Source organism: Vipera berus (assembly GCF_964194415.1).
Source record: "Vipera berus genome assembly, chromosome: 12".
Taxonomy (NCBI): Eukaryota; Metazoa; Chordata; class Lepidosauria; order Squamata; family Viperidae; genus Vipera; species Vipera berus.
The window spans coordinates 20,707,047-20,730,117 of NC_138215.1; the positions used below are offsets into that span (position 1 = coordinate 20,707,047).

The window sequence follows — 23,071 nt, forward strand, 5'->3', positions numbered from 1 at the left end:
TGAAGACCTCTGCCTATCACTTACGTAAGAGTTTTCCTATTGTTGTATCTTCCCTCCATTCATCCACCAACACCTTTCCCCTTTGCCTTTCAGATCGTCAATTCATGCAGAGTCAAATTTCTGTCTCTACATCTAAAGCTTCTACCTGGCATCAAGACTGAAAATGTAATTTTCATTCCTTCTACTTGAATTGAATTGTTATTATCTAGTTTTCCAGATGTGAAGATCTGTCAGGCCCGCGCACCTAAATTTGTGCAGAAGGTTTGACTGAGAACCTGCTGTGCAGCTAAAAGAGGGGAAAATGTAATTTCTTTCTTCCTGACAATCAATGTCCCCCCGTTACGTAGGCTGTCCTGTCTTTGGAATTTGCCCCTATTATTTCTTAATAATATATGTAACGCACTAACAGCCCAAGAGGCCTCCAGATTCTCATCTAAATCACAGACTCTTGCCAGAGATTAGATGTTATTTGACATCACAAGGACTGAAATTTTTAGTACAGCAGGCAGGATAATCTAGAGTGAATTATTTCTTCAATAAAGTATTCCTGTTTTGTAACGGGAAAGGGGGAGGAGGACCCACAATTACAGAGTGAATTATACCACCAGGGAAGACGCAGGGTTTTCAGGAAGCACATGAAAAAGACGCATCTCCATTCTCTGCACAAATCATGTACAAAGTTAGGTTTCAAAGCCTTCCCTGCTGCTGTAACAGATACAATATTTTCCCTATTATTATCAACGCCCACATTTTTATTATGCTTCGGAATGGTCAGATAATTTCATCATCGTTTATTATAATCGCCATAACAATAAAGATACCATCTTCATTTCTAAGAATGTAAGAGAAGGTCTGTTGGATCACACTAAGGCCCATCTTGGCCTGACCGTCCATTTAATCCCACGGCAGACGGATGAATCTGAGGTACTTCTCTTCTGGGGGAGGTACTTCTCCTGTTCTCCTCCTGCAGCCGATATTTGAAGTCCTGCGGCCCCTCACTCCTCAAATGTAATATGGAGTCTTCAAGACTAATAGTCCTAGAGGGGCTTTTCTTCCGTGTCTCTGGCAGTCTCCGGCCATGCCTTAAGGACACAAGGACTTAAGCTCTGGAGGACAGGCTAGAGACCACCTCAGGCCAGCGTTTTGCTTTTCGTGCTGCCTAGCAGATCCCTTCAGGGAGGGTGCTCAGAAATAGGAAATGGAGGGATACCCCCCTCCTACTCTTGTTCTCTTGCTAGAAGAGCCCTTGGAGGTAACATTGAGCTTCTAGTAGCCCTGGAGGAGTTGATCCTCTGTGCAATGAGAAATCCATCCATCTGTGGTCCTCAGTTGCTTCTCCAGCCTAGAGGGATCAACAGAAGCTTCTCTTTCCTGTTCGTTCTACCCATCTGGAGAAAAGGTCCTCCATCATTTCAAACCTTCACAGGTAGCCTCGTTTATGCTACTCCAAGGGAAGGCCCATTTCCAGTGTTGTCCAGCCAACTGGTTCTTCGACTTGGCAGAAAGGACAGGAAACTGACCTTGCATTTCCAGGACGTTTTCTGTATTGTGTTGGTGTAATAATGCAGCATGCTGCTTCGGGGCTTTCATATTGCTTCAGGCAAAATACTGTACCATAAATTATGGCACCTAAAGCTGAGTTTGACCTATTGGTTGATGCGTAATCAACTGAATTAATTTGAAATATTAATACACATTATGGCCTAAAGGAGTTTTCCCCTCCGTTGTCTTTCTAGCCACGCCACTGAATTCAATACCAGCCTCTCTCTCTTGTGCGGTTAAACCCAAAATATAAATAAGTCCTCCATTTTCGTGTTATATGCATTGAATACACCAGTAGGAAGAACAGTTTAGTTGTGAGCTACATTCATGTTGAAACAAAAAAACCCTCCTCTGTAATACATTTTTAAGCGGTGGTTCTTCTCTTTTTAATAGAAGAAATAAATTTCTGGAAGGAAGCATATGAACTGCCAGAGAATTCTAATAATAATTTAAGTCTTAAATCAGTATTTATATATTCTCTTTGATATATACCATTGGAATTCCTTCCCTGGGGATCTACAAACAGACTTATCAGTGTTGGCTGTGAGAGAAATATTGAAGAGACATTTTTGTCTGCATTTGGCTGAACAGAACTTGACTTGGGGGGAAAAAGCTCTTAAATTTTAGCCCCGATCTACCTCCCAAGATTGTTATAAAGATAAAACTGGGTGGGGCCGCCGGGAGAATCTTCTAGCTAAAGGAAAAGCAGCTTTAGAAGTAATATTCAGGGGGCAGGTTGGAAACTAGTGGAAAGGGGGCAATTGCGGAAAGGTTTTCTACTAGGGACAAACTCAGCTTGGCCAACACAAGTTCTTACAAGAGTTCAGGGTGACTGAAAAAGCTTTGGTGCTGCATAAGACACTAGTAGCATAAAAGAGCAGAAAAGGAATTTTATGAGCATTTACTAAGATGTTTTCACAATGACCTTGAATTGCACCACACATATGGGCCTCATGTCTTGAAAAAACTGAGCAGATGCTTCATCTTCTCATGCAGCTTTTGGGTTGGACCTTCAGAATACCTTATCTGGACCAGCTTCTCTCAGCTCAGGATGAAATCCTTTGATTCATCCAGCCTTTCAGAGCCCTCCAGTGGAATCCCAGATGTGTTTCCTTAGAAGAAAGTCTGACAACACAGACCATAATTTATTGACATCCAAAAATGTCCTAGAGCAATGGCTACAGAACATTGAACTGTGATTTTATGATTCCTTGAGTGTTGTTGAAGATGATAAAACCATATTGTCTGAACTGGGAGTTGGCCGAGAGCTTCCATGATAAAAAAAATGCTGAAGTAGAAACGTAATGCCCACCTGACAGCAAAAACCTCTGGAAAACAACATTTAGATCTAATGCGGTTCTTCCTGCTAGTCATCCAAGGCCAAGTGACTAAAACAGCAGAGCAGAACAGTCCCACTTCGCCAGTCTGCAGGATCTGCCCTTTCTTAAAACAAGCAGACCAACAGACAAGAGTTGGTGATTCCCTTCTGGGTCCGAAGGAGGCCTGGCACCTCCCAGGGCTCCGATATAAACATCTCCCCCATCGCGCAGGCTACCCCTCACCAAATTTGGATGAATGATCATCTACAGCCATCTGGCTCCTGCTTAAATTTTTAACCACCTCTCACTTGGAATACTTTCCTGCCTTTCTTTATCTTCGTTTTAACTTAACAAATTGGCCATAAGCTAAACGGCACCATCTGTGGCTCCCAGTAAATACAACTGTTGTTAATGAAATTACTCAGCTTTATCATTTTGCTTTAGAGCCTCCTGCCTGTTTTGCCGAGGACCTTTTCGCTGCTTGCCATCTTCAGTTCACAGGTTTCCCAAATTTGGAAATTCAGCCATCTAGATGGGCCTCTGGGAAAAGGATGTCAGGCCTTGCGTTTCTCCTGCTCCAGACTCCAGGGCCAAGCGCCGTTTGGGCAACATCCCAGGGCAGAGTCCCGACTCCTCACCACTGGGTCACTCTGCCTTCTGGCATTCTGAGGGTGATGGGATAGCGGTGTTCCAGTATTTGAGGGGCTGTCACAGAGAAGAGGGGGTCAACCTATTCTCCAAAGCACCTGAAAGGGAAGAAGCAATGGATGGAAGCTAAAGGAGGAATTTCCTAACAGTGAGAACAATTAATCAGTGGGTGCTCCAACACTGGAGGTTTTTAAGAAAAGACTGGATGCCCATTTGTCCGAAATGGGATAGGGTCTCCTGCTTGAGCAGTGGGATGGACTAGATGACCTCCAAGGTCCTTTCCAACTCTTCTTATTCCGTTCACACTCACTTGCCCCTTGCTGGACTGGAAACCTAAATGAGCAAGGTACCTATTTCCCCTCCTTCGGGGCACAGCACAGCTACGCAGGGTTATTCTGATGTGGGTAAATTAAAAGGGACTTTACCTTTCATTAAAAGGGAAACACTGCAAGAAACAACCAAGCTCAGGGACCACCAAGGACCCCTCATTGTTCACTTGTCTGCAAATCTGACAAAAAGTTTCCCCGAGAGGAACAGGAAGGACTAGTCAGCACAGAAAATGTTTTAACCAAAACAAGAGCTTCTACCTTTTTACTTCCCTGAGCTTCCTTCTTGCAAGATGGTTCTCCAAATAGAATTTTTCTTGTTCCTGTCTTGGTCTCCTTTTGTACAGATATTCTGGATGAAGAGCAGCGGCTTTTCCTAACAGAGAGGGGTAGCTTGAATCCAAGACTATTTTTCTAGAACCGAAAGATTTCTTCTGAGGTTTATGAAAAGGAAAAAGGCTGAACTACCTTTTTAGCATAAAACCACAGAGGTTTTATAAAATACCCCCAAAATCGCGGCAAAGGACTATCCTTCGTTATTTCCTGATGATTACAGCTATGATTGGGGCTGGTCACTGACTAACCGGACATCACCAATAAATCGTGATTTTTTTAACAGCCAAAGACAGTAGGAACATTCTAATCAATCGGGTGCTTCTTTGCAGCTTCATCTCTCCTTATGTGTGAAACAAAGATCTGTTTTGACAATTCCTTCCAGCTATAGTGGTTTAGAAAGATCTGCCGAGATAGATGTTGGCTTCCTCTCTTCACACAGAGGAACGGTCCTGCAACACCTAAGGAACACCTGTTCGGCTCTTCTGTCAACAGGTTGCAAACCTTGATGCAATTATAGCTACCTAAAGTGAAGAAAACCTGGCATGAGGTTATACGTCGCTCAAGGCAAGCGCAGGTGGAGGAAACCATAGGTCCGCTCGGAAAAACAAGGATTTATGTTTGGCCACAAGGAAAAAAAAAGAAGCAATCAGGTGTTGCAGCCCCAAAATGAGTGGAACAGCTGGTCCTACTGGGACGAGAGGGTCAGCTGAGGCAGGTTGGAAAGAGCAACCACAAGGCCATCTGCCCACCCGAGGACTTTGTACCTTCTGGCCGGAACAGACCGGCTTCCACAAGTGCAAGCAGCACCTGAGCGAAGGATGAAGGTGAAACCAAGTTCAGGCAGAAATACCTGGTCTGTGTTTCTGTTTGAAAGCATGTGTCAATCACGTGTGGCCATTTTAGGATGGGTTTCTCAGGACCAGTCTTTGCTGGTGAAAGATTGCTGACTGGAGACCATCAAAATGGAGAGCTAATGATGGTCTCTTGACCTGCTCGTAATTCCAGTGTCATTCACAACGTTTATTTTTTGCCATTTTTCTCTAACCTGGGGACCAGATGGCTCAGTTCCAACCCAGCAAGCTTCGGTGTTGTCCCAGGTAGCTGGAGCTGGTGCCAAAGGCCTCTGCACACGCAATCACTGCAAAGACGCTTTAACATCCTTTCTCTTGTGGGCCTTGAGTAGGAGTCGTGAGAAGAAGCAAACAGGAAGAAAAAAACCACCAGTCTAGTATAATTGCAGCCATGTTTGATGCAGACTCAGCTTAATGTTTCCATCAGTCTTGGTCCTCCATCACCACAGCTATGGAGTTCAACTTTTCCAGGGCTGGCTGGGGAATTCTGGGAGTTGAAGTCCACACCTCTTAAAGTTGCCAAGGTTGGGAAGCCCTGACCTAAGCAAGAAAGCCGTTGGCTACTATTCTGGGCCACTGGGCCGACCAATGGACAACCCATGATCCCTGTCCTTCCAAGGAGTCAATTTCATTTGACACATGGAATGAAGACAGAGACTTCAAGGTCTCTTCCAAGAGGATTTGAACCCAATTCTCTCCACCCTGGCATGATCGGCACCCGTTTTTATCCCCTTCACAAAGCCAGGTTTTCTTTGCTAATTTCACAATTTAGGAGCAACTTTGGGCTGATGACAGGTTTGAATCACTTGTAGGATAAATGTCAGTAAATGAATAATCTCTAGCTAAGGGCAACGCCAAGGGCGCTCGGAAACGCTGATCCTGCTGTTGAAGGGAAAAACTTTTGCAGTATATTTTGAAGTAGGACGCTGTGTTTAAAGATCACGTACTGTTTACTCACCCATATTCCATTTTAAGGTTATTTACCTGACTATCTTTTAAGCAATTGTCACATTAAGTTAATAATTTGACTAACGGGCAAAGGAGTTTTGCCTCAGAACTTTAGAGGGTATGAAGGTTTTATATTCAGCACTGAGAAATTACTATAAAAAAGATGGTCAGACAAGATTTTCCCAAAGACTGCCGTGGGTTAGGCCATCTAAAGAGGAAAAAAAAGAAAGAAACATAGATTCCAAAAAAAGCCCAACCCTCCCCTTTAGCTCAAAGCAAGCACCAATCCCTTCGTCTTGTGCTCTCCACCGGCAAAGGTCAGAGAACTAAATTTGCCCACCATGGACGGGAGGTGGAAGGATGCAGAGATGGCTCCGTTTCCAGGTGAACCCTCAGGTCTGGAGGAGACAACTGACTTCAAAGAGGATCTGCAGTTTATTAAACTCTCTTCTCTGGATTAATGGACAGCTCGCAGCCCTGAAACTGCCAACCCATCACATTTCCCAGGCAATTCACTGTATGGAGGAGAAATTTAAAAATAAGTACACAGAAAGCAGCCTTTCTTCTAGGGAAGAAATTCACATAAGAAGCTTAGCTGAACTGTTCTTCAGCTCAGAAAGCTTACATTGGGCATTCCTCTCTCCCGACAGCTGCATAAAGTCCCAAACTAGAAAGATTTGCTTGCAGTGCCAGCAGGCAAAGATACAACATGGCTCAGAAGTCATTTCCAACATTGCACAGTTAAGAAAAAGGCTGGCACGCTAAACATTAGGGCAGATAGATGCAACGTATTAATAGCAAGTTTGCTGAAGTTAAAATGGCCCTTTTCAACAAAAGGACTTTCAGCCAAATATTACTCTGCACCTCTTGCCTTCTTAGCAAAAGAAAAGAGACTGGCGCAGAATTTCGTTTGACATATTTGAAAAATTACAGCTTGCAAATAATTTACTTTTACACAAAGCCACCCATGCTCAGAACAGGAAGTGTCAAAAAAGATCAAACGTTGCTGGCCTAGGGACAAGACAGAGAGAGAGAGTCTGAATCCCACCCTCTCTGCTCTCAAACTGGCCCAAGTAAAGCGCCATCTGCTTCGAGGGTGGTGGAAGGGGTCTGTGAGAAGACGGAACTTAATTGCCGATGCACATGGGCAGATTTTGGGGTTGGGCCCACAGTACAAAGAAAAAGAAGCACCATATTAGGAGTCCAACTCCTCCTTTCCCATCACAACTGCTCCAGCCCAATCTTCTTGAACTGCAGGGACACGCAGATGCCATCTGCACTCCGGGAGGGAGCATGATTGATCTTTGTGGGGGTCACCAAAAGGGACTAATAAAAATGGATTGCCTTTGAGGCAGGAGAAGATCAAAGCAAAGTGGGGCCCACAGGAAGCTATTGTGATCCCAGATCTGCCCCGAGCCTCCAGTTGGTGCGGTAAACAATGGCGAGCGCCAGCTGCCATTGATCACTCGCTGGAGCTGGGGAAGAGGTCTTTCATCATTGTCTCGTTGAGAAGAATCCAGAAATGAAGATGGATAGGAAGGTGTCACAGGTGGAAAGACCACTATAAGAGTCATTAAAACCTGGGTGTTCCAACAGGCCCAGGGCCAGGTACCAGCCTCTTCCCTTTCTGCTTGACATTACCAAGGTCCTGGCTTGGCCGCCTTGCTAGAGGGGAGACGTCACGAAGTCTTTTGCCTTTTAATTGGAGAGAGGCTCCTGCAGCTTTGCCTCACCTGAGCCACTTTGGGGCTAGTTTAGCAAATGACAGAAGAATATTATTTTCCCCAGAGCCCAAAACTGAAGAGAAATCTAATTCTCCTTTCTCCAGTTCTGTAATAGCCGGCCCAGCTTCTGCCCACCTAGCAGTTCGAAAGCACGTAAAAATGCAAGTAGAAAAATAGGGACCACTCCGGTGGGAAGGTAACAGCGTTCCGTGCGCCTTTGGCGTCTAGTCATGCCAGCCACATGAGCACGGAGACGTCCTCGGACAAGCGCTGGCTCTTCGGCTTTGAAACGGAGATGAGCACCGGCCCCTAGAGTCGGAAACGACTAGCACGCATGTGCGGGGGAACCTTTACCTTTACCTTTACCTTTAGGGTGAATCAAAGCACCGAGAGATGGAAGTGTGAACTTGGGAGAAGAAAAGCAGTGGTGACAGGCGGTTTTCAGAAGCCACCAATATTGAAAACAAGCAATAAAATCACTATTAAACAGGTTTCCATTTCACATGACCCAGCCATCTGGAAGGATTTTTTGGTAGCAAATCAGAAATATATTGAAGTAGGTGCATGCTAAAATGTATACAACACAACTTGGAGGGATTACAATCCCAATCCAAATTTCCGTGCTGGACACTGCAGGCCACGTTATTTAAGAACACTAGGGCTTTGTTGCAACAGACCAAAATGTATTTAATCCAGCATTTTATTCCCATCGTGGCAATGAGATGTTTTAAAAAATGCATTTTTAATTTAGTGCAGCCCTTTGCATTACATACACTTTGCAACACACACGTGTCCCAACTCTGTCTTCCCCCGCCTGGCCTACGTTTCCCAAATTTCTTTCTGTCTGAGAAGTTTACAGAGAACCTCTGAAGAAATTATGCTAAATATTGATTGTTGGGAGGCATGACATACTATAAGAGGTGTAAACTTAGCATTATTGTTCATACGTTTCTTCAGAAAAGGATGCAAAAAATCTTGACGTTGAACATACAAAACAATTTCTATCCATGGATTTTAAACACTGGCGGGGCCGAAAACTTTTAAACATACATTTCCGGTTTCAGAACTCTTGTGACAATGTGGGCCTGCGACTGCAGCCAGCACAACTTGGCTCACGGAAGGCCCTCCCAGCCTGCATGCCACCATCCCTGCCTTCCATCCAAGCAGCCGAGACCTGGAAGATTCCACCTTGAGGATCCAGCTCACCTCCCGGATGCCAAAAAGCATGCATACATAATGCATTAGGCAACTAATTACCTCCCAGCCTCTACCTGCAGGCCTCGGAAAGGCATGCCTTCTTAAGAAGAGCTGGTGCTATGAATATTCAGCTGCCTGACCCGTTTCCCCTGTCCCCATATTTCAGAAATCACAGGGTGCCGAAACATCCTGGGGCAGTTCAAAGACTAAGACGTTGGGTACTGAAGAAGCCCGGAGCGGCGCTCTCCTCTCGAACCTTGTCCCATCGGTCGGTCTGTCTGAACAGACTAACACGGATGATCGTCCCCTGCTTCCTTTCGCCCCCTTTCCCCGGTAGAGCGCTCAGGCTACGCGGCCATGTAAACATACCAAATGCTGCCCAAGTGGTTCTCTGGTACTTTGCATTTCATACGAAGTAAAAATCTATTTCTGCAAGTGATGAAAATGCACGGGAAGTCTCTAGGCTGCTGCACCAGAACTGAGACTCATTTTTCGAGACCCCGCAGTCTCACGCCACTCCCTCTGAATATTTATGAACGTTTTAGATGTGAAGAGGTCTTCAAGAAGAGCTCCTACGAAGGAAGAGTGGCTCAGAGGTTAGTGCAGTTGTATCAAGCATCCCAGTGCCGTTGCCAAACCAGGCTGGTTGTACCTGCTCAGGTGTCTCGAATGGGGTCACCGGGATTGTGCAGCCTTGTGGGTGAGGGCAGCTGTCGACAGGTTGTTTCAGAGAACCCGTTCCTCAAACGGCAGCCAATGCCTTGAACTTTATCCCTCTTGGTCTCTTAGCAGTAGCCTCTGGGAACTCACAGAGACAGGCATTTTTTTTAACTGTGGAAAACAGCTGGCATTCAGACTGTGCAATTTAGTTGGCTAGCATGGCTAATAGTTATTATGTGCCCATCCCTCTTGAATTATTTCTGAAGAGCCTTGGTGGAGCAGTGGGCTAATGCCTCCCTAAGTAACACCAGCTGCCTGCAATTAGTGCAGGTTCGAGTCCCACCAGGCTCAAGGTTGACTCAGCCTTCCATCCTTCCGAGGTAGGTAAAATGAGGACCCAGATTGTTGGGGGCAATTAAGCTGACTTTGTAATAATGCCGCTTGGGGTGTGTGTGAAAGCCCTAACAAGCAGGCATATACATAGAATGAAGGCTACTGCTAAGCTTGTAAGCCGCCCTGAGTCTTCGGAGAAGGGTGGGATATAAATGGAATTAAAATAAAAAATAAATAAAAATAAGTTAGTTACAAGTAAAGATAGATGCCAGGATTCATTTACTTTTCATTTGCTTGCCAGCTTTACAAATTCTATCATCTTATCACTAAACAATTTCATCAGCTGAGTCAAAGGTCTGTTTTATAAACATAAAATCTATCTGCATTACACCAATGACTTTTCTATTTCTTCCTTCCTTCCTTAAAGTGTTTGCACAGCTTCTAAGTTTGATTCAGTAATATACCGTGTATTATTTCTCAGCCTTTAAACTTGACAAACAACAAAAGTCCGGGAATAAAACCAAACAATAAATAAACCAAACATGTGCCATGTTTTTGAAGTTAGGAAACGCTCTTTTGAAGAAAGCCCAGACACAGGCTGTGTCCATGTGCACTCACAAGAAGTGAGGTTTTGCAACTATTACACTTAGGCCTTGTGGCTTTATGCAACTTGTTCTTAACACAGGACAGAAAGACTGAAGTATCAGTTGTAAAAATAAGGAAATGCCACCATCTGGTGGAAAGCAATCAAACCCAAACAGGCATCCCTTTGCAGGTGGAGGGAACTCTGCAGCACAATTAACATTCTTGGATAGTATCACAGGAAGAGTTGCATATAAAATATTTTTATTTGGCAGTATATGTAACAAAAGTAAAGACAGAAAGTAGTACATTTTATGTAACCAACAGCCAAATTCCCTGAGTGAACTAGGTAACTTTGAAGATGTTTACCTGTTAACTCTGACCTAGCCGTACTAGTTTCTGCCTCATTTACAGTTCTAAATTAGACCCTAATTTTATTTCGGCATTGATCCTATTATTTTGTAAATAACATCATTTGTGTTATTTTGCTTGAGGCAGTGACTCTGCCATAATTTGACTGTAACTGCTGGCATATAAATCTGTATCTTTGTTGCAAACTGTTTGGTACTGAAGGATTATTTTGGAGCGTAAATTGGCTGTGCCGAGACTATAAACGTAGCTGATATCGTTAGCCAGTTCTGGCCATGTTGTTGTGAATACTAGCATGTTATGAGAATGAAGGAGCTTCCTAAAACAAGTGTGCAAAAAGAGAGCATCACCCCAAAACAAATAATTGGGCTTAAGAAATACTGAATGTTAAGCAGAAACGCCTGTGTGTATAAACAGCCCAAGTTTGCTCCGTTGCCTCCAGAGAAGGCCTTGGCAGGAACAGTCCAGCTGTCAGAGCACAGCTGGAGGAGTCTCTCTCAGAGCGCCTAGGGCCCGATCCCTGGCAAGCACCTGGGTGTTCCTGAAGCCCAACCTAACATTCCCTGGATTCGGCATTAGGAGAAGAGAAAAAGGAGGTGGGGGTCGGTCGGAGTTGATGAACGGGCACCTCCAAGCTTTGGGTTTGGTGCTGCAGAGGGGCTGCCGCGGGCTGGGACCCGGAGTCAGTGCTTTCTTAAGTCCAGGCATTTCTTCTGGATTGTATTTTGTCACCAGAGAATCTAGTGGAAATGGGCAGGACATTTCTAAAAGGGAATTATGTTCTAAGCCAAATATTTCTGTATCACATAACTCTAAATAAGAGTAGGTCACATAATTAGGCATTCTTTACTGACCAGCGTGACTACAACTGGACGCGTGACTCCCTCTACCAGTCCTTGGACTGTGAGGAAAAGCAAATCTTCTTCTCTGAATAGACCTGATTGAAGGGAAACTTATTTTCTGTCAAAGGCAGTAGAAATGCATTTTGATTCATTTATTAAATATAAAGCAGAAGGAATCTCGGAATTTCTTCTTTGGGGTCTTGACTGTTGAGATTTTCTAAAAGCACGCCCACCACCGATTGAAATCTAGACAGAGGAAAGCTGAGGCTGGGGCCGAACACTTCCACAAGGAGGGTCAAGCAGGCACAGGCCGTTTCCCCCCAGTCCCAATCATGTCCTGGATACCCGTCTCTTCAGAGAGGCTTGCTTCACCAAGGTCTGCTGGTGCCTGCTGGCTCCAGCCACGTCGATGGCTTGACACATCCTCTGCAAAGCGGCAGAAGGCAGTGATTAGAACCCTTTGCTGAAAAAAATGGCACCCTTCCTTTCCTCGCAAAAACCCAGCTCTGCTTCAACCAGAGAGTTGGCACAATCAGGGTGGCAATGAAAATGACCCAGGAAGTGTTGCGCGTGGCCCTCGTCTTACGACCAGCAGCTTAGCGACTGTTCAAAGTTCCAACAGACCTACTACCTGGGGAGTATTTACGATTCAAATTCAAAATTCCGGTGCTCAACCCCCCCCCCCATGGTCACATGACCGCACTTTGAGCACTCAGCAACCGGGCCATTCGCAATGACTCGTGTCACGTGGCCGTGTTTTATGCCAGTTTTGCTGACAACTGGCATTTATGCCCCATGCCCGCAGCCCATTTTAGGACCCTGACCAGTTACAACTGTGAGGAGCAGGGCTCCATTTCACTTGTAACTTGAGGACCGCCTGTATTCAGAGCCCTTGAGGAGCGGCCCCGGCCTTTCGCTCTGCAAGACTCCGCACTTGGATGCTCACCAACCCAAGCCCCTCGCTACGGAACTGCCAGACGTGACCAGGATGGTGACCGAGGGAGGCAAAAAGGGCATTTTCTCCTCCTATCCTAATTAAAGAAAAACTAATCTTCAATGTGGAGGGTAGAAAAACCCGATTCCTCTGGAAATTGCCCTAGAAAGGCTGCAGACCAAACGGGGCATTAAGGTGCTAATCTGAAGCATTAGTACAAAACTTCACTCAGGAAGTTTTGAAATAACCTTTCAAAGGGAAAGACCAAGATCTGCCAGGGCAGCCAGAATCGAGCTGACCCTTCAGCCGAATGCTTGACGGGGGCGGGGGGTGGGCGGCTTACCTTTGCGGCAGCCGCATCTGCGAATCGGATTTTCTTTATTAATTCTTGTCCCGAAGTCTCCTTTTTGGAGAATGACAGTATCCCTTTATCCTGTTAGAAATGGCACAGAACGCTTAAATATTCAACTATGTGTCAGAAAATCAACCAAAATATATTTCTGCATTGACCCGATTTCACTTTGGAACAGTTTCACATCCAAAGTTAACCCCTTTATTGTTTTTGCCCAGAGAGTCTTTCGATACTTTGAAGACTTTCATTAGGGCAAATGTTTTCATGAAAGTGCAGAAAGGACCACATTTCTCCAGTAATGTCTTACACTGATGAAGATGAGGGAGAGGATGGACTTCGGTCTCTCCTTGAGAACGACGGAAATGCAGATTGAGCTCCTTATTGTTTTAAGGAGTAAAATTATTGCTTTGCTCACAAAAGGAGATGCAGCGTTAATCTACCACTCCACTAGCCAAAATCAATGCCGCAGGGATGATTTAAAATATATCCTTGAAACACAGTAGAGGTTTTGGTTCTGGGTTTGCATTGCTCTAGCGAGCTTGTTTGCCGATTCGTAACAGTTCTGGGCTGTCAAGGGCTGTTTCGGTCAGACTTATTATGCCGAGATCAGACTCTCTTACCTTAACGAAGATTTGCAAGAGGTTCTCATCTGTACTGGGTGGCCGTGTAAAATCTTCATATAAGTAATCCCAGTCTGTGGTGATGTGACCTAAGATCTCCACTTCTTTTATTAAGAGGACTCTCCTGGAGGGACCGAAAGGTATTTTAGGACTCCCCTTGCAGAAGAAACAATCCACAACGTGTCCAAGACCAAAGCATCTTAACTGGAATGACACAATCTCAGTTCCACTAAGGAATAAATGAGAAAGCACACCCACATTCCCCCCCCCCCCGGAAAGCCCCAATTCCTTGTGGGGAGGCTCAGCTTAATTGCAAAGCACCTGCTTTGCCTCTGCGATGCCAACATAATGGAGGAGCAAGAGGGAGAAGACGGGTGGGGCTCCTCAGCTGGAGCGTCTAGCACAGGGCAGAAGGGAAACTAAACCAAACTTCTTTGCTCTCCTCACGTGTAAATCGCCCGCTGAAGGCCATACCTGCTAGTGACCACAACGTAGGCCTTTCCTCTTCCTGGAAGTGGACAATAGTGCTGGAAACTCTCGGCCTCCAGCTTCTTGATGTGGGAGTTCTGGAGCAGGAGTAAAAACGCTTCGGATTAGATTAGAGCTGCAAGGCTCAAACTCTTACACGAGGCACAACTGGCTTGTCCTGGACTGACCTCCCTCCCCACAGGTGCTGCCCATGGAGCCCGTCTGAGAGGCAGCCCCTTCAGTCCTGACCCGGCTGAGGGCAGAGCCGGGCGGGGAGAAGGGAGCACCAACGTGGGCTGACGAGAGAAGAAGAAAGGTTGCCCGTGAAAATTCAAAGATGCCACTCGGAGGAAACAGGAGGTCAAGCCCAGTCGTCGTCCCCCCTGCAGCTGGCATTGGCAGTGAGGTTCCCATCCAGATGTTTAGGACCAAGACCTCTTCCTCACTGGCTACCTTGGCTGGGGAAAATGGATGTTGAAGCGCTCTCCATCTGAAAGGCGACCTCCGACTATCCACCCCTCCTCAAAACAGGGGCCCAATTTTCAGGGAAAGTGGCAGAGGATACAAATGGTCACCCACCTTCAAAAAAGGTTCTCACAAGTTTAGGTATGATTTTTTTAATTTACCAGTTCATAGCATTATGTACACGTTTGTAACATTACACATTGAACACCAATACGAAGCAGGAAATATTACCAAGGACTCGCTTTATTTTGGGGATGAGGAGAAAAGCATTGTTGAGAAACCTAAGCTTTCTCTTCCATTGCAAGGAAAAGCACCTGCATACCAGGGGTGGGCGGGGGGCATTTTTTTGCTCTGTGTGGGCAGCTGGGGCTGTTCCGAAGAGCAGTCACCCTCGCTCTCAACATTAACCAGATTTAGCACATATTCGGGGGGGGGGGGAGGAGATGTGTGTCCATTTTTTCATTATCTCCAAAAATGTCTCAACATTTTACAATGCAATAAGGATATACTGTCTCCCAACATAATTTGCCACCTTTAAATCAATGTAGCACAACAGTACATTGAAAGGAAATATATACATTTATAAAAAGATAAATAAATACGTATTTCTGAATACATCCTTTCTTTTCAGCATCAAGGCACAGGTGTTACTGCTTGACGAGAATCAACTGACTAACCTGGACAGGACTATAAAGAAACCATCTATCTACAAAGTGACTTCTGGGTGTTAATATCATTTGAAATGGTCAGATTCCCCACCAAACATTCTAGTGCAGGTTCCAGTCAGATTTCGATGGAAGATTGATTGTGAAACTACAAGTCACACAGGTTTCTGGTTTAAGTTCCCAGGAAGACCCCAAAATATCCACCCATGGTAAAACAGCTGTCTGCTTTTATCCACGTTGATGAAGAAATGACAAAACGTGCGTCAGAAAATCATTACAACTCAGCTGCCTTTTTTGCACTTACACTGTGACACTGCACACAAGTATGCCCAAAGCAGAATTTGCCTCACAATGTCACAGTGCGCATTTTGCCACCTGCCAGGGGAAGCCTGTGCAGAACAAGATGCTCAGGGCATGCAAGTGGTTTTATAAGACCCTCAGCCAGAGACCCCCGCCCTTCTCTTTGCCTATTATAAAATGACATTCTGCGATAACTCTCACACAAATGTATTTGGTCTCAAGTAGAAACGACGGAGGAAGGAGGGTCTCGTCCCCAAAGGGGAGCCCATCCCCCCCTGGCCTCCTTTCCCATCATCTCGCTCTCCAGAGCTCTCTTTCCTAGCAGCTCACTACTCTTAGCACGGAGAAACATTTGCCCTGTCCTTTGAAGGGAAGACTATCAAAAGTTGGCATTAACAACATGCAAAGGCTCAACCCGTGGATGTCTCTGGAATTAAGTCTTTCCATTTAAATCAAACCAAGGCAGATAAAGACGGTTAAGTTAATCAGGAAAAGAGAAGCAAAACAGGCGATTCCGTGGGTCCAGCCGGGGTTGGACATGCATGGAAAGAGAAAGGGAGAAAGAAGAAACATTAGCAAGGGGTGCGGCCGAAGTTCAAAGATCGCACAACAAGAGGAAAAAAGAACAATTTGGGCAAGGGGTCCCCACAGTCAACGTTCACAGGAATTGCTTGCACTCGCTCCTTCGTGCGTGCACACACACACTCACACACATCTAGGCAGCCACATTTGAACGCTGTACCTCAAACAAGTCGCAACCTTCGGCCTCGCCTCGATCGTAGGGCCGAATGATCCCGTCTTCGTGGATGAGACGAGGGGGGCGCAGGCTGGAGACTTCTTCGGCAGATTCGGCCACCCTATGAGGAGAGAGGAAGGGGGAAAGATCCATTGCCTCGGATTATTCTACAGCCCATTCCAGAGAGACTCTATTCCAGAATCTCTTTCAGGGAGCAGCCGCTAGCAGAAAGCAGCCTACTGCTCTGCACCGAAAGGCCCCATTCACACAACAAAGGAGAGGGCGTGGGGCGTGGGTGTGCCCATGTTCTCCTTCTCACCCGGGTCCCGTTCTCATATGCTGATTTCTGCCTCCTCCTGAAAAATGAGGCCTGGGGAGTCACCCCCAGAGGGCTGCCGGGCTCACCTCTGGATCCCTTGGAAGGTACTGCTGGCCATGTCGATGATGCCCCCGGTTGGGCGGGCCACCACTCCGACCAGCCCCTTCCCGATGCCCTTGAAGAAGCCCGCGGCGCCTTCCTTCTTGGCACCTTTCAGGACGAAGAGTGAGAAAAACAGGGTGGCCTTTTCTGACTGCAGACAGTGCCACTAAATTCAAAGCACTTTAACTTCAGGCCATCTGCAAGAAGCGTTGGCTTTCTCTTCGACATCTCACTCTTCAGCATTGTTATTTCTTGGTTCATGTTTCACTTCACGTAATGACTCAAATCAGGGACCCTTAAACGGAACCTGCCGCAAAGCAGTTACTAACGTTGCTACCATTTATATTCTGCTTGAATTCTGTGAGAATTACCTTAACTCCAGTGAACTCACCTTCTACAGGTTTTGTGACTATCCCAGTTACTCCGCTGACAACTCCCTTAAAAAAAGCAGGGGGGGGGGAGAGATGGAATTGCAGGTTGGAATGGCAAAGCGTCACATTAATTGCAGCACAACCCTCCACTTTGGGAAATTCAAGGCTAAAATGGATTTAGTCTACTCAAATTTGCATCTTAAGACGATTCATCAGAACCAGAAATTCTGATAATAAAGCCTGCCATGAAACACAGCCCAATTTGTAAAAAAATTTTTTATAGTTGAGAAACTTAGCTCATCGTATTAGCTAGCAGAAGGGTGGATGTCAGTTCTAGGAGTGCCTGCACGAACCCAGCCGGCCTGGCTGGAATCGGCCTGCGCCCCGGAGAGAGACCAGAGGCATCACAGCCCTGCGTGGCAGGAGAGCATCCAGCCTCTCAAGGCTGCAAGCTTTGCCTGCTGGCTCCAGAGGTCTCCCGGGCCACCGTCTGGCTCGGCAGAAGCCAAACAGGGCCTAGGAATTTCAACCCAGCTTCACCTTTCTGACCTGTCTTCAAAACTCTGGTCCACAGAAACAGCTGCTAAAAATTCTAATGGCATTCTACACCACTGCCCACTTTCATCACCGTCGCTGCTCCTGAAAGGGAGACACTCGGGCCATCCGAGGCGATTTGTACATAGCTTGCTCTCTGGAGAAAAATAACTCATCCCCCTCCCTGCCACCCTCACCCACACCCGCAGGAAGGCCACAGAGAGGGACGGCACGTCTTGTCCCCAGATTGTCCAGGAAACGCCTAACAGAAAATGCACTTGAAAACTGTATCAAAACACAATGTTACTGCATGTAATTAAGAGTTCCATTTCGGTTGTTTTGGTAGGTGGCCTATGTTTTCACTAAGAAGCAGGAGAAAATGCAAGAAATGCAGCATGGACTGGAGGTGAAGCTAATTTAACATAGTGGGGGGGGGGGAAACTCCAGAATCCCAAGGAGTATCTGAAGAAACATCCCACCCTCAGAAAGCCCTTTCCGCCTTTGGCGAGGCTGTCCCCAAAGTCCTTGGGCTGGCGCCCCATCTCCTCCCGTCTCTTCTGCTGGAACTCCTTATCCATCGTGATGGCAGCCAGGCCTTTGCCCACCGAGCCGGTGATGCGGGACACCACGCCTGCCGCGCCACCTGCAAGCCAAGGGGGAGCTTAGGGAGGCTCCAGAAAGCTCCTCCAGGTCAGCCAGCCACCCACTGAAGGTGCCCCACCTACCGACAGTGTGGCCAAGAAGACTCCTCATGCCAATCACAAACCCCTCGGCAAACTCCTCGGGTCCCTGGACGGCTCCCTAAAGAGAAGGGCCGGGCGGATTTTGAGCACCAAGCCGAGCGTTCGGTGCGCTCTGCCTGATTGTGGCTGTGGAGCGCTCAGACGGCAGCTGAACCCTTGAAAGAAGTTACTTAAAACCCCACGGCTGCCACATGCGCTCCTTGCTGGAGCACCCATGGAGAAGGCAGAGGAGGAGAGGAGCCTTCAGGGCATTTCACGTCCCAATCCCTTTCGCACAACCGGCAGCAGCCCTGAAGGAAGTCACGAAGGAGAGCCGAGATCTCGCAGATACCCCCCTCCCCTGTGGTTTATTCTCGCCTTCAGGCCTCTCTTAAAACTGCCCTTGGGCAGGAGGATTTGCTGGGGTGGGAAGGCCCCTCCCCGGACCCCAGGGTTTTCTGCTGTCAACCGTGGCTCCGCAACGCTCTGACGATGCCGTACCTGGAAGGGCTCGTAGAAAAGGGCCTCCACCCCTTCCGAAAGGCCTCTGATCAAGCCAAAGGGGTTGCCCAGCACGTCCAGCCCCAACACAAGGATATACATCTGCTTCAGGAACTTTAAAGGGGGGAAAAGAGCAGAAAAAAGGAGTGTTTGAAATTATACACAGGCATATCCTGAAAGCAGGAGAGGAGCAGAGTGAACGGAGGAGGGATTCTCACATCAAAAGTAACTGCCCTTAACCAGGAGAGAAACCGCAAGGGCTCCGGGCTGCACTTGCTAGTGCGGTTAAGGCGTGCGTGTGTGTGTGTGTGTGTAAAGAACAGGACCAACTTACTTGCCCTCTGTAGTGGCCAATGACTCTCCACAGCAGGTCGTTTCTCTTGTAAAACTGATACTTGATTTCGAAGAAAGCGAGCCTGAAAGCAGCAGAGAAGCAACCTCATGAAGAGTCTACACTCTTTTGTATTTAAAGAACCTGTCGGAATCCTACAGAATCTACTCTACGGAGCAGATGACCTTCCTCCCATTCTGCTGACACCCAGCTGAGCTGGCAAGCTCCCCAGGAAGCAGATCGGGGGTCAAAATCAGATTTAGACGAGAAGCTTCACTTGACAGTCCCCACCATTTGAGAGTGTGGGATAAATTCTTTTCCCTGCTAGCCAGCCCAGGATCGACAGACCTGACGGCAAGGAAAGGAGAAGTGATCGGCCCTGCAAAAGATCCCCATCTAAGGCATGTCTGAAGGGCGGCAAGATGCCGGTGGTCACCTTGAAAGCCCCTCGTGGCTCAGGTCTGTCTGTCTGTCTGTCTCTGGGCAGGCAGGAGCTCCTTCCCGGTCCTTCCTTGCAGGGACCTAACGTTCCCCCCCCCCCGAGATCTTCAGGGCTGCGTTTTAGAAAAGCTATCACCTCCCCCTGGTTTGGGGCTTGATTTAAATGGAGTTTGTATCTTCTGCCTTGGAAGGGCCGTGTAATTTTCATGTTGTTGTGTATGGGTTTTTTAAACCTTATTTATCGAATGGGTCTGTTTGCTGCTCCAAATGTGGACCGACAGGAGCAGCACAGAGCCCAGGAAATACAGGAATCCGTGTGTATGTAGTCCCTGCCAGGTGTGAGTCCCTGGGCTGCTTCTACTCCCAGGAGCCTCCTGAGATGAACCCCGAAGCCCCTTACTTGAAGATGAGGTCATCCACGTCGGTCAGGGTGGCTCCGATGCTCTTCAGGAGCAGATTGACGGAATGGATGGCGATCATGTCGCCCTGGCCCGACTCTGAGGCTTCGGTGCCAGAGCCCAAGGAAAGGCTTAGATGCAGCTGGCAAGAGAGGAAGCGGCGCTTAAGAGAGCCACGGAAGCTCAAAGAGTTGGGCCACCAAGTGGGGAGAGAGAAAAGACTCCTTGGAGAAGACCCTGGTGTTGGGAAAGATGGAAGGCAAGAGGGGAAGGGGACGGCGGAGGAGGAGATGGCTAGATAGGGTCATCGATGCAAGGAAGGTGAATCTGGGCAAACTCCGGGAGACGGTGGGGAGGGCTTTGCTGAATGCAGGATTCATTTAAATACTTTTTAAAAAAACTATTGAGTTTTCAGTTAACTCGTTTCTCTCAGCTTTTTCATGAGTTTCATATTCACCCGGTCTCCTTTCAAAAAAGTTCAACATCAACCGTATTTCAAAGCTAGCATTTTATTAAATTGAGGAGGCAATCAAAGAATTCCGTAAGGAACATTCTGTTGAATTTTCAATTTAGCATTTCTGCACAGAACTTAAGAAATTTAAATGCAAACCCATTTGATAGAAAAGGCACTTCTAAAATATTGGGGGACAGGGAGAAATAGAACTAGAAATAATGCCTTCCACATCTATTAGGGCCGTGGTAATGAAAAGCAAATTATGGAATTTGTGATCCTCTAAAACAAGGCATTAGGCTCAAAAGTGTAACAACAACAAACAGAATTTAAGGCAGGTTCCACAAATTATTCCAAATTAACCCAAGAGATGTTTTCTTCCATCTAGTTAGCTAGCTAATGGAGAAAGAAATTAAAGTTTACCATATATGGAAGCAGTGCCAGAATGCCACAAAGCCATTTTCCCCCTGCTGGGCTCATGTAAGGATGTAAAGCAGGAAAATGAGGAAGGGGATGTGTAGTTCTCCTGGGGGGGGGGAATCTCAGGCGGTGCTCACTGGAGGGAATAAGTGCTTTTGGCGCTAAGGCCTTGGCGCTTGGGCCAAACTGCAAATCTCAAAGCTCCAACACAAATCGAAGGCCTTTGGGCAAATGCTTTGGCCCTTTCAATGGTCCTGCGACTGCCTTGTGCCCGGGGGGAGGGGGGAATCAGCGTGCAGCCCCCTCTTTGGGGGAGGAGCTGCTACTGTCTGAAAACATACCTTCAGTGGAGAAATATGGAAGTGTTCAAAGAAACTAAGAGTAGATACGTCAGTCAAGGAGGACTCCATCAGCTCTGTGTTCAGAGCATCAATATCCTTCTCTATCAACCCGGCCTGTTAAAACAGAAATAAGTTTGAACAGGCATCGTCAACTGGGTTCAGGCACAAACCTTACACATTTTCACATTTGTTTATTGAAACTTCTTTACTTAATATCTTCAAGCCTTTTGGTGCCTAGGCTTATGCTTTTTTAAAAGAGCAATTTCCCTTTTTCTTTTTAATCCCTCTAGTTTTTCAAACATCCCTCCCAGGTGGAGACGGAGACACGCCAACTTCTTCAGTCGTGACTACCTTCTGCTTTTCAGCTTCCGGGTCTGTGGCTGGTGTGAAGAGGTCAATCACAGCTGCTAGGAATCCCTGATCTAGCTTCAAAGCCATCTCCTGGACAAGAACCATGAAATACCTGGCAAAAAGAAATCATAACTGACACAGGAAATCTACAGGAGAGCAACTCTAGAATGGGAAAAGCAGGAAGGACCCCCACCCAGAGATTTTCTCTCTGGCTACAACCAGACACCACATTTCTCGTCTTCTAGAGAGAACTGTGGAAGAAGTCATCTTTGAACATTATGCCAAAAGCTACAAATATGGAATCGGTGGACTGTTTTACCTGTTCTCCGAACGTGAAGAATGTGTCACTGTTTTAGCTGGGAACCAGACAGATATGATGCATGTTTCAGACATTGCTGAATATAATTTACTTACTTGAACTGCAACACTTTGCTGAATTCATTAAATCGAATTATGATGCTGACGTCAATGAAAGGTTTCGGTTCTAAGTTAAAAAAAGAGAGAGAGAGATGAATTGAATGCCTATTTTGCCTGCTTTGTTTAGTTCAGGAATGTCCAAGCTTGGCAACTTTAAGACCTGTGGATTTCCACTCCCAGGATTCCCCGGCCAGCATTGTTGGCTGGGGAATTCTGGGAGTGGAAATCCCCAGGTCTTAAAGTTACCAACACTGGACACCCCTGAGTTAGTTGGTCAGTTGGTGCTAGAAATTCACCTCACCTGAATCGAGTGCGATGGATTTGGGAGGAGCCACAGGGTGAAAGACCACCGGGAACATGGAACCGGGCAGCTGGCTGTCCACCTTCAAAGGAGGAGAACAGGGATACATGGAGAGTATTAACCAGTCTAAACAAGTAACTCTGCAGGCAGGAGGTGCCAGCATCTATTTAACAAAAATGTTGACAAATTAGACTGTAGACACGTGACAACAGATTAAAGGGCTTGCTGAGAAGAAAATTGTGATGTTAATGTTTCTACAAAATACATCTGTAACATTTTTCTTGTCACGAAGTGAATTTCTAGGAGCTGGGTTAGAATACAGTGGATAAATACGGCAATAAGGGACTCTGGCAGGCCTTACGGCGATCATCTTTAAGAAGCCCAGCCTCTTAATCCCCAGGGAGAGATTAGCCTTCTCTAAAAGCAAAGACACGTACCTGGAGCCAATATAGCTGAGCCCGTAAGCTCTTTTGATGCGCTGACTGTTTGAATTCAATTTGGATGGCCGATAGAAAGTCTCGCTTGATTATGCATTTGAATGGAAGGCGCATTTCCATAGGCAACTTATCAAAGTTTATCTGAAAATAGAAAATATAGATACAGAACTCCTATGATGTATTGCCCCTCACTTCATGCCCAGAGATACAGGGACATTTTAGTCCCAAACAAGATTCCCGATAAAGAGTGAAACAGACCCACTGAAAATCTTCTTCCCATCCTATTTCTTCAAGGCCCAGGTCAGGCACTGTTCAGCAGCTCAGAGTCAAGCCTCACTAATCCTGATTCTACTGCTATTCAACAAACCTTAAATGCTAGCATATGCTCTTGGCTGTCCAGAATCTAAAACAGTGTTT

General features: G+C 46.5%; 1 protein-coding gene and 1 long non-coding RNA gene across 2 annotated transcripts in view; both read right to left on the minus strand.

The window, feature by feature from the left end:
- Positions 1-779: 779 nt before the first annotated feature.
- On the minus strand, positions 780-9,238 carry LOC308673643. Its single transcript, XR_014027703.1, has 4 exons — positions 8,745-9,238; positions 6,311-6,485; positions 4,097-4,211; positions 780-3,607 (listed from the first exon to the last, which is right to left on the minus strand). It is a non-coding gene; the product is annotated as an uncharacterized lncRNA (long non-coding RNA).
- A 1,475-nt stretch (positions 9,239-10,713) lies between these two features.
- VPS13C (vacuolar protein sorting 13 homolog C) overlaps positions 10,714-23,071 on the minus strand; it is a 50,686-nt gene continuing 38,328 nt past the window's right edge. Inside the window, 17 exon segments of the mRNA XM_081337490.1 lie at positions 10,714-12,103; positions 12,955-13,044; positions 13,584-13,707; positions 14,058-14,149; positions 16,224-16,338; positions 16,623-16,746; positions 17,030-17,075; positions 18,023-18,186; positions 18,269-18,344; positions 18,767-18,880; positions 19,101-19,182; positions 19,939-20,078; positions 21,149-21,262; positions 21,500-21,611; positions 21,914-21,983; positions 22,218-22,299; positions 22,655-22,795. Of these exon segments, the coding sequence (XP_081193616.1) occupies positions 12,008-12,103; positions 12,955-13,044; positions 13,584-13,707; positions 14,058-14,149; positions 16,224-16,338; positions 16,623-16,746; positions 17,030-17,075; positions 18,023-18,186; positions 18,269-18,344; positions 18,767-18,880; positions 19,101-19,182; positions 19,939-20,078; positions 21,149-21,262; positions 21,500-21,611; positions 21,914-21,983; positions 22,218-22,299; positions 22,655-22,795 (1,782 nt within the window). The 3' untranslated portion in view covers positions 10,714-12,007.